The sequence below is a fragment of the Carassius gibelio genome, chromosome A16, assembly GCF_023724105.1.
Source record: "Carassius gibelio isolate Cgi1373 ecotype wild population from Czech Republic chromosome A16, carGib1.2-hapl.c, whole genome shotgun sequence".
NCBI classification, from domain to species: domain Eukaryota; kingdom Metazoa; phylum Chordata; class Actinopteri; order Cypriniformes; family Cyprinidae; genus Carassius; species Carassius gibelio.
In genome coordinates, this window is record NC_068386.1 from 9929592 (window position 1) to 9941059 (window position 11468).

Here is an 11468-nt window from a genome sequence, read left to right on the forward strand (position 1 = left end):
TTGTGTGTGTGTGTGTGTGAGAGAGAGAGAGGGAGAATTATAAATAGGATTCTTTTCTTTACAGTAACTCAAATTTCATAATGTAACTTAAGGGTAAATTAACGTGCACATACACACATTTACTTCTATTCCTTACTGAAAACTAATATGTCCTTCAAATTGTTTACATCTGCGTCTGTATTTTAGTGAAAAGCGTGAATGTGTTTTATTTGCCTCGCTTCCATGTTTGATGCGTCGTGACGTCACTCGGGTCCAGCACAGCAACAAAGGAGAATGCGGAGCTGCGTGCGGAAGCCAAATCCCGTTAAACGGCACTTCTTTCGCCTTACGAGACCGACATAACACGTAAACATGTAACAGTTGTGCGTATTTATATGGATAAATGAAGTGGCGCAGGTTTCGTTGGTGGAAGCGGGGTGAGAGAGAGAATGTACTGGGTCGCTGGTTTCGCCTTCTCCCGGTCGTTCGTGGTTGATCTTGGCCGGAATCAGAGCCCGTCCATCGGGTTGTGTGGCTCTGATGAGCGTCACTTATTTTATGGGTACATAGTTGCCGTCCCTGATCAGGATTTCTGTGGAATCATGTCGGGATTGGTGTCGGATTCCTGGTGGAGGAAGACGCTGTACATCAGCGGAGGTGCCCTACTGGCTGCGGCTGCGTATCTGCTGCACGAGCTGCTCTCCATCAGGTCAGTGCTGTGTCCTGTTGTGATTTCAAACGATATATGAAATGACCTACTGTCATTGTTTAGAATATTTAATCACACATGCATTATACATTTGAAGCTGTCTAGGAGAAGATGTAAATATATTTCAGTTTAATAGTGCAAGTGAGGTTATCATTTGTTTTCCTTGAGCTCGCATCAAGTCACGTTTTCTAAATTACATGCACATGCGGTGTTTGGCCGCACGGGAGCATATGAAAACGCCCTGTCATCAAAACTCAGCTGGAATTTGCCTTGTTTACATTCGCACAGAAGAACTTTAATACATTCATTTTTAATTGCGGTACGTGATCATGAGTGTTTACTTCACTGGATCGGAGTGTGTCGTACGAGCGACATTTTTATTGGCTCATCTGCAGGCCTACTAAAAATTCAAGGGGGGGGGGGGGGGGGGGCTGCAAATCTGTTAGCAGTCTGTTTATTGTTTGTTTGGACCTGTAGCCTGTTTTACAGGCACCAGACGTTCTCATCCTCATGCAATACTTCACTGGGTGGATTTCAGCACCATACGCCGTGGACAGCGTCACGTTTAAGTATTGAGCTCTAAAACTCAATACTAAATACTAAAACATAAATTGACGTTGTTAGGGTATCAGAATGTTCATTTCAGAGCCACAAGGAAGCGTCTGAAATCTGGATGAGTGGAGTTGTTATAGATCTGAATTGCCTTTTTTATGTTAATTGTGAAACTTGGTTCTGGAGTTTGTTGTTTTGGCTAGGTTGATAAACTGTGGCAGTATATTAACTCTAAGAATTACTTACCACAAAACAATACAGAATTTAATGTTCCTGTGATCTTAATTTTGTCAGGAGAATCCTAATGTTACAGTCATGATTAATAACAGACCCATAGGTCTAATACTCTGAAATCATGTTATGTAATCAATTTAATTATTATTTTGCAAAGGAAGAAATCTGTAGGAAATGTCTGTTTCTTTTAGACATTTTGGTAACACTATGTGTAATGCATTATGAAGGTATTTATAATGTATGTTGTAATGCATAAAAATATATTTACAGATTCCTTATTTCAGAAATTGGTTGTATGTCATGTTTTAATGCATAATACTTTAATAATTTAGTTTTATGGATTAAAACACATAATATTTTATGTGTGTGTGTGTGTGTGTGTAAATATTTGTATAAACAAATAGAGCCAAATTCCTTTATTATATACAGTTGCAATCAAAATTATTCAACCCCCTTGACTTGCAAGAGAATTTGCTGTGGAGGATAACATTTTATGAAATCAATTTAACAAAAGCATCAGTAAAGTATTAGAGAGAGTTTGTTAATACACTTTTGAGTGATCCTTTTTTGCAGCAGACATACCGCTGATCCATGGGTCCAAAAAGTTCCAGTTTGGTCACATCACTCCATGTAACATTCCTCCAGAGCTTCACAAGTCTACACAAATGTATTTTATCAAGTTCAAGTTGTCCTTTGTTCTTCTTGATCAAGAGTGGTATTCTACAAGATGTCTCAACATAAAGGCAATACTTGTCTAGTGATCTTCTTACACACCGCTTTGAAATGGTTTTCCTCTTTTCATCGGGTCATCTTGCAAGTCTTTGGCTTAACATTGCAGATTTTTCTCAGTTGCTCTGATTAAACATTTTATGATATTGTGCTTTTTCTTCCACAACCTCAAAGATTTTCTGGTAAAACACACTTTAAGCTAAGGAATAAGGCTGAGAGCTGTGTCTCTAGGAACTTTCAATGTCTTGGAAATCTTCGTATAGCATTAGCCTTTCTAAAGTACTACGATATTTATTCTCTTTAGCTTTTGTGAGATCTCTGTTGACATTTTTGCTACTCAACTTCAACACATGCATGGGCTAACTGTATGTGTAACGGCTCAAGCTAATTCTGTTTTTAATAGAGTTTCTAAAAGCTTAATTGTGTGTTTTGAGACTGTTTTATTCCCCACCATCCAAATAAGTGATTTAAAAACCGCAAAGTTGAATAGGGGTTGAATAATTATGACATTGCAGTATTATTAAAAAAATCTTATAACTCAAAAGTATTACATTATATATTGTCAATATCACTTTTAATATGCCAGTGAACGGTTATACATATAATTTTTATTTTATGCTGGATCTTCAGAAAAGTTTGTATTTTAAAGTACTGCCGTCTCTAGGGGGTTGAGTAATTTTGATTGCAACTGTAAGCATTATATATTAAAGCTGTAAGTTAAGTGATACCTACATTTCTGTTTTTGTATTAAACACATTTACCCTGACAGGGTCTAATAAACACGTTAACTGTGTTATTATTTGGGTATCTGTATTTGTTATTGGGGCTTTGAATGTAGAAATCATGACTGCTTTTTATTAATAATGATGGCTAAATGTGGACGGATTTGTCCTGTTGTACCTCAGAATCTGTGCTTATCTTTCTGATCTACTGTATATGAATGGGTTTCAGCAAATCTAAATTAATTTTTTTTTCTCCCCCACAAAACACCCTGGTCAGAAACATATTTAACAGCCCACCTGATACAGATAGTTTGGTTCTACAGATCACATTTTTTAGGATATGTATTTAGTTAGAAGAATGTGAAGTTCGGAGCCTGTTGTTTCTGAAATTGTGTGTGATCAGAACAGGACTGGGTTGTGTTGTTTTAAAAAAACTCAAGCCTGGACTTGTAGTTGATGCGTGTGAAATAAGACCTGCCTTTGTCCTCCCACACACTTACCCTGCACTTCACATGATTTTGGGGTAAATAGCTCCTTTTAAAGTTATGTTCCTGTAAAATCTGGGTAAAACATGATCTGATGGATTCTCCCAAAGAACAAATATGTTGATAAAATGCATACAATGAATATACTGTAAGTAATGTTTAGATAAAATGCATGCCTAATAAATACAAATGTTTTGTTCCATTATGTCTGACTGTGATGTTTAACCATCATTGTTTTGAGTGACCTATTATAGATCTGTTCATACTGAAATCTGAGACAGATCGTCTGATTTTACCCTTTATTGTTGATCTCCTCAAAGGAAAGAGCAACAGTTGGATTCTAAAGATGCCATCATCCTTCACCAGTTCTCCAGGCCAAAAAATGGGGTGCCAAGCCTGTCACCTTTCTGCCTGAAAATGGAGACCTATCTGCGCATGGTTGATCTGCCCTATCAAGTATGCATATAGAAGCAGCTTGGGCTTTTGAGTCCATTTCCTTTGATCAGTGGTTATGTGCTGTTGAAATGTCAATGAAACATTTTTTTTTTTTTTTTAAATCAGTAATAATACTTATTGACAACAATAATAATGCATGTTGTTGTTGTTATTATTATGATTTTAAATTGCTAAATTAACATTTATGGTTTACATTTTTTCACACTCAATATGCTTCTTTTTTGCAGAATTACTTTGATGGAAGTCTCTCTTCTGAAGGCAAGATGCCTTGGGTTGAGTATAATTACGAGCAGGTGTGTGGAACTGAATTTATAATTGACTTTCTGGAGGAGAAACTTGGTATGAGTCTGAACAAGAGTCTGAGCGCTCAGGAGCAGTCAGTAGCTCGTGCCATCACCACCATGGTGGAGGAACACTTGTACTGGTGAGTCATGTGCTGGCATTCTGAATGAGTCACTTTTCTGCTGCTGAGCAGGATCAAATATCCAGCAACTAGAGTCAGTTGAGTTCTGCAGTTTTTACATTTGGTTTTGGAGTTTTCAATTTTTTAATCCTTAGGGAATATTTCACTCAAAAATGAAAATTGATCAAAATGTGCACACCCTCAGGCTGTCCACGATGTAGTTTTTGTTTCATTATCATTAAATATTTGTAGAAGCTGCAGTGAATGGGTGCAGTCAGGATAAGAGTCCAAACAGCTGATCAAAGCATCACAATAAATCGCATGACTTCACACGACTCCAGTCCATCAATTAATCTGCTTCTTGTGTGTTTGCTCTAAACTTCAAATCATATTGCTTTCTTATATTGCTTTTGTCCAGTAACAAGTCATCTCATCTGAATCAGGAGAGAAATATGCATGGATAAAGCACCGTTTAGTAGTGAAAACAGTCATAAAATTATGTTGGTGGATTTTGATATTAGAGGACAACAGGGGTTGAACATTTTCACTGGAGGAAGTGTTATTATGGATTATGGACAAAAGTAATTATTTTAAATGAAAATTCCTAAACAATGGATTTTTTTTCTATAAACATGTAGCTTTTCACTTCACAAGATGCTAGCTGATGGCCTGTTACTTTGTGTTGTTTTCATCAACTCTTTGAACCGAATCCATCCATTCACAGAATTCCAAAATTCTTTGTGCACATTTTCTTAAAGTTTTGAAGCATAGATACCAAAATCAAGATTGATCATCACATTGATCAACAAACAAATAAATAAATATATACATACATACATGCATACATAAAATACATTAAATATAGTATTTTTAACAAATGTTTAACATTGTATATTGATACAATTATGAATATACCATGTTTTTAATTCTGTAGTAATGATTTATTTGTCTGAATTTTAGACCTATTTTGTACTTTTGTGCATCCTGTCCAGCAGTTACAAAGCTGCCATGCACATGACTGCTTATAACTATACATCAAATACTGAGATTTATGAAATGTTTGATTCCAAATGATTCTTTAAGATTTGAACTTCTCTTGAAATATAGCCAAACAACCTATTTATTTGCATAATAAACATGAATGAAATGTTTTGTATGAGTCCATAATCATAAACCATTTATAAAAAAAAAAAAATGCTTGACAAGCTTGGATTGGACTGCTGACATGATTTGTAGTGCAGGCAGCAGATTTATAAAATGAATGACTAGTGCTGAAACATTATCCTACACATTGTTTACACTTACTTACAACCTAATTTTTTCATCATCATTCATTTAGCATTATTATATTCCTTCAAATGAAATACATTTTTTTGTTTGTTTCATTTTCTCATGCATTCTGTCTTCACATTGTCTTGAAGTGCTTTACACTGTGCTTTATACAGTATAGCATCCCACATGGCTATTGATGGAATAATTCATGGGTTTGAATATGTGTCCACTCCAGAGTAGTGTTGTTTATGTCAGCAGAAGAGCTTGCTGAGCAAGAACATTGATTAAGCTATAAATAAGAGTGATGGATGTCATGCTGGGAAATCTGAATTATGACACTGGTGGGTTTTGATCAGAAAATAATCCTTCTAATTTACTTGACCCATTTCAGTAAAAAGACATGAAATATCAGATTAAAACTCAGAAATGTAATTAAAGCGTGTAGCCTACAATACTGTTTCATGGAGTTCATGTATTATGTCCATACAAATTAAAATGCCATGGTGGTCAATGCAATGTTGAATTTAGTAGTTATTTTTTGTGCCGAATTTACACACTGCAACTTTGAATCTGATTTAAACTTGATGAAAGGCTGATTGTAAATTCCAAGTGGTGAGTTCAAAGCCATGAACCCAGAGAGCGCTTGAAGCCATTTTGGATGAATGGTTTTTATTAATGCATTGCCTACTGTGCAAAGAAGTTAATTAGAAGACGGCTTTAATTAATTTGATTCAGATAATCACAGAGCAGAGAATTAATTCAAAGTTTAATCTCAAAGGCCAAACTGAGTTTGTTTTCTGTGTGATACTAAAGCTGCACACAGTTGTAATAAACTCTGAATTATAATTAAGCCCATATTATGGTTAATTACTTGTGTTGTTGATCAATTATTGTTGAAGATTTCCTCATTTGTAAGTTTTTCTTTTTTATTTATAAAAGTAGCTGAAAATAAATGTATTATGCAAGTTAAATAAAGTGCATGCATAAATATTACATTACAGTAAAGTTCTGATATATTTGATGGATGATGTAATGTGAATCAGTAAAAATGCATCTGCATTTTGTGAATTGTTCCTCCCATCTCTCCTTAAAACTTTGCTTGCTTAAGAAAAATGACAATAAAAGCCTTACTATAATAATGATAATAATTATTATTATTGATGTGTTGTCTTTAAAAGTGACTTTTTATGATTTTTCCCCACACAAATATGGCGTTTATACATAAAAGATATAGATTTAGGAAATCTTTAGGAAATGAATCATGACCTAATTTATTCATCTATTTCTTGTCACAAAAGGACCATTGCATACTGTCAGTGGGTGGATAATGTTCAAGAGACTCAAAGGATGCTGGACCTTCCCGGGCCCTTCAGTGACCTGCTGAAGTGGATCCTGTGTCAGCTGACTGGCGGCATTGTAAAGAGGGAGATGTACTGTCACGGCATTGGCTGCTTTACTAAGGAAGAAGTTTACACCCTCATGGAGAAGGACATGCGCACACTGGCCACACTGTTAGGTGAGGAGGACAAAAGATAACGTTAATTAATTTTTGCGTATATAATATAATATAATATAATATATATATATATATATATATATATATATATATATATATAAAACGCAATATTAAATTTTCTTCAAAAACCTTCATTTCTTTTTGACTGAAGAAAGTAAGACATGAATATCTTGGATGGCAAAATAGTAAACTATCAAGAAATGTTTAATTTTGAAGTGAACTATTCCTTTAATAATTATTTTCTGCACCATCAGGGGATAAGAAGTACATCATGGGTCCCAAGCTGTCCAGTGTGGATGCCACAGTGTTCGGTCACCTTGCACAAGCCATGTGGACACTACCTGGCACACGGCCCGAGCAGCTCATTAAAGGTGAGCAAGACCTCACAACAGCAGTTTTGTAGTCCTAATAATAGGGCGATTAAAATAATTGGAAATATTTGGGGAGATTCATGCTTGGCTTAATGTTTGATGTTGGTGTATTTTAAGGGATAGTTCACCCAAAAATGTAAATTCTGTTATCATTTTTGTTCCAAACCTGTAAAAGGTTATATTCTGTACAATACTGGTGGTTTGGTACTCAAAAAAGAACAACAAACTAATTTTCACTGAATAATGTTCACATAGTTTTAGAAGACTTGAAATATAGTTCACAACAAGTCATATGGATTTCTTTTAGGGTGCTTTCTAGCATTTTTGTAACTTGACAGCATTCAAAAAGTGCAGTGTGAGTATTCTGTCTAACTTCTCCTTCTGTGTTCCAAGAAGAAAGAAAATTAAATGGGTTTGGAAAGTTATCCGAATTTTCATTTGGGATGAACCTATTCCTTTTAATTTTGTGCAATGGCATGACAGTTTGTTAAATGTCCACTAGATGGCAATACATGCATTTATTTGTGCCTTTGCACATTAAAGTTCAGTCACACAATCAACCACCTCAGCAGAATAGAGAGCATCAGTCCGGTTCCAGAATTTAATAAAAAATAGCAAATAAAAAATATATATTATTTTTATCTGATTTTAAAGAAAACTACATTACCCATGAACAAAATTGCGCCATAAGAGTTCATAGCAATCACTCACTCCCCATGAAGCACTTCGATTAATGTAATCGAGTCAGTCTTCCTCACAGAATTTTAAATATTTATTAAAATATGCATATATTTTGCAAAAAACTAAAAAAATGTAAAATACTTTCAGTACGCAGTCTTGTCGTTTTTGGCAACTTTCAGTTTTAAATTTAAATTTTTTTCTTTTTTCAAATCAAAGTTTCTAAAGTTGTGAATTCCCCTTGTACTGTAGCTGCTTGGTTCATTGCTTATAACGATTAAACACTTATAAAAAAAGTGGGAAAAAAGAATGGGAAAAATACTTCAGGAGCTAAGCCTCTTAAAAAAGGGGATGGGTTTTATTACACTTTATAGAAACTTGTAGCTGTATTCTTCATAAAAATTCATTATTCTGACTAGAGACGCAATGGAACAAAAACCAGCCATTAATCAGACCATGTTTGACAGGTTTCAAGCTCCACAATGAATAACTATGTCTGCCCACAGGAGAACTGATCAACCTCGCCATGTACTGTGAGCGCATACGGAGGAAGTTCTGGCCCGAGTGGTTTGTGGACTTAGAGGACTTCTGTTACGACAGCGACAATGACACCAGCAGCGGGACGCCCAGCTGCATGCTGGACCTTGGTCTATTTTCCAGGACAGACACTTTAGAGGAAAGCGATCTTAGCCTCCTTTCACACAGTAATACACACTCGCAAGACTCTGACCACTCCGGACGCTCGCTCTCAGACTCTGACATTGAAGCAGATGGCTCGGATGTGGAGCAGCAGGTCAAGGGTCAAGTCAAATAAAGGTTGCTTTTCATCTGGTGTAACAGCATTTTGCGATGTGTAGTGGCTCCAAAACTCATATTGATATGTTTTCACACTCTGATGAACCTGAATTAAAAACAAAATGTGTGTACACAACGTTTACACCACAACGTTTAAGATTTACACCACAGAAGTTGGATGCATGTTAAAGATCATTCCTTCTGCCTTCTCTCTCAGAACTGTTTCTATGTCCACAGTTTCAGTATGATTTCTAAAAAGTTTTCATTTCAAGGAAACATACGTTTCGTGATTTTTTCAGTCCAATCAATACTTCTAATAACTCTCAAATTTTAATCAAACATTTGCTCCGGAACACAATCCTGTAGCTAAAAACTAGCTTGTATGATTCTAGGATGTTTGTGCGAAGGTGACAATTTACCTTATTTTTTTTTTTTTGACAGACTGATTTCCTTTGTGCCATCTTGAAATCTGTGTGAATTCCTCCCTCCTGTTAAAACCTAATAACTCCTGCTCCCAGGTCAGGTCAAGTACATAAAATACAAATGAAGATGGATGAAAGGATTTACGAAGCATGTAATCCCTTGTTTTACACACACACAAAAAAATAACAAAATGAGAATCCAGTCCTCTTGTATATTTAGGCTAATACAATATAACTGAATCCCTTTCTGTCAATTTGATTTGTTAGGGCTCCAGTGTGTGTCATCAGTGTCAGACTCTTGATCAGTCTGAACGGTGCTTAATGCCTGTGTGCCAGACTGCAACCATTTATGCATGTGTGACAGCCTTTCCTCTTCATTCATCCATCCCTGTGTCTCTTTCTGTTCGATTCTGTAATACAGACCTGTTTGCGTGTCACCACCAGAGAGCACTGTGACCATTCACATGTTGAGTTGGTCCTATGCAGCCACTTGTATTGGCATTGCGAGTGTCCCTCGCTTCAAGCTTCTGCCTTAAAATAATGTTTTAAATTTTAATAACAACAGTGAACCTCTAGTGAACACGAAACGGTCAACTTTAATTGCTTAGGAGTCTGATTATACATTTCTTTTAATCCATGTGTATCAAATCATAGTGTGTTTATTCCTGAGCAGATTTGCCTTAGTTGAGGGAAAATTGTTGTGATTAATAGCCGCATGATGAGTTTACCCTCTTTCTGTTGAATTTACTTGAAACCCTAGCCTATACTGTTATGCAGAATTCTCTAGTTTACTTTCCATATTGTTGTTTTGCACATTTTAGATTACTTTGGATAATGTAAAGATATGGATTGAAACATTAGAGTGATTAAAGCAGGGTCCATACAATCAGTGAGATATGCTATATGTGTGTGTGTATGATATACTGTAGTTATCTGCAATACATCATTTATCTGCATGTGTTTGTGTGTGCGTCTATATGTGTAAGCTGGTGTAAAGTTCATCAGTGGAAATCTTCTAACAAATATTTATTCCCTGTATAGAATTGAGTTTAAAGTCTCTTATACATTTTGTGTTAATATTTAATTTGCTATTTATTTTTGGGTAAATAGTAAAAAAAATGACTTTAGGTCAGACCTAAAAATTGTATTTTCTATCCATTATAAATAATATTTGCAGTAAAACTCACATTCAAATACATGCATTAAGCAAAAAAAGTCATTTTATTGTTTGTGGAAACAAAATGATGGTTTTATATATATGATTCCTAATCTGAATACGCTATAAAATACTGTGCATAACTGAGACTCTCTCATGAGTGCTTAGTTATCCTGAACTGAGTGGTTGTTTGACAATGATTGCTTAAAAATATCAATTAAAATAGCTGTGGCAATTTAAATGTATGAGAAATATTTTATATAATATAACATCTTTTAAACCAGCTGAGCAAGAATTACCTCAGTTGTTATGTTGTTTGGTAGTTTGTTATAAATTAGTTTTCCACTTCTGCACCAGTTCTGGCCCTCAAATTTGATTGATCAAGTCATGCTCTCTTAAACTTTTACTTTTTGTGTCACTCTGTTTGTCTCAGTAACAAAACACTGATTTATGCAGGAATGAAGCAAGTGACTGTTTTTACGACTGATTCGTTGAATCATTCACTGTACGACACAGATTCATTTAGAAACTAAACAAGTGATTGTTTTTAATGAGTGAATCATTAACGGTATCGATTAGTTAAAACACTGATTCATTCAGGAATTAAACGTTAAAAATTAAAAATGTGAATATCGCTATTTCCATCAGAAGTCATCATAACTTTTGCTTGTGAAACTGTGAATTTACGTCTCTTTTCACATTCTGTTTTCACCTGTAATGTGGTAGGGAAGTATTTCAGAAGCATTGGCTGTTTTTATGAGCATCATTCATTGTACCAATTTGTTCAAAACACTGATTCATTCAGGAACAAAACCGGCAGCTTGTTTTTAAGAGTCACTGATTCATTCACTGTACTGATTTGTTTGAAACCTTGCTTCGTTCACAAACGAAACGTACTACTGAACTTTAAGTTACTCTGTCTTGTTTTTTAAACTTTAGTTTTATCTTTTGTGCTGATATTCAGAACAACAATGCTCTCGCATGATACA

The 11468-nt window shown here is 35.2% G+C and overlaps 1 protein-coding gene across 1 annotated transcript; it reads left to right on the top strand.

Moving 5' to 3' along the window:
- The first annotated feature begins 6 nt into the window (after positions 1-6).
- Positions 7-10626, top strand: faxcb (failed axon connections homolog, metaxin like GST domain containing b). Its single transcript, XM_052618270.1, has 6 exons — positions 7-688; positions 3731-3866; positions 4094-4290; positions 6840-7057; positions 7312-7428; positions 8613-10626. The coding sequence occupies exons 1-6, from the start codon at positions 429-431 to the stop codon at positions 8918-8920; spliced, it is 1236 nt and encodes a 411-aa protein (XP_052474230.1). The 5' UTR covers positions 7-428; the 3' UTR covers positions 8921-10626.
- Positions 10627-11468: the final 842 nt, after the last annotated feature.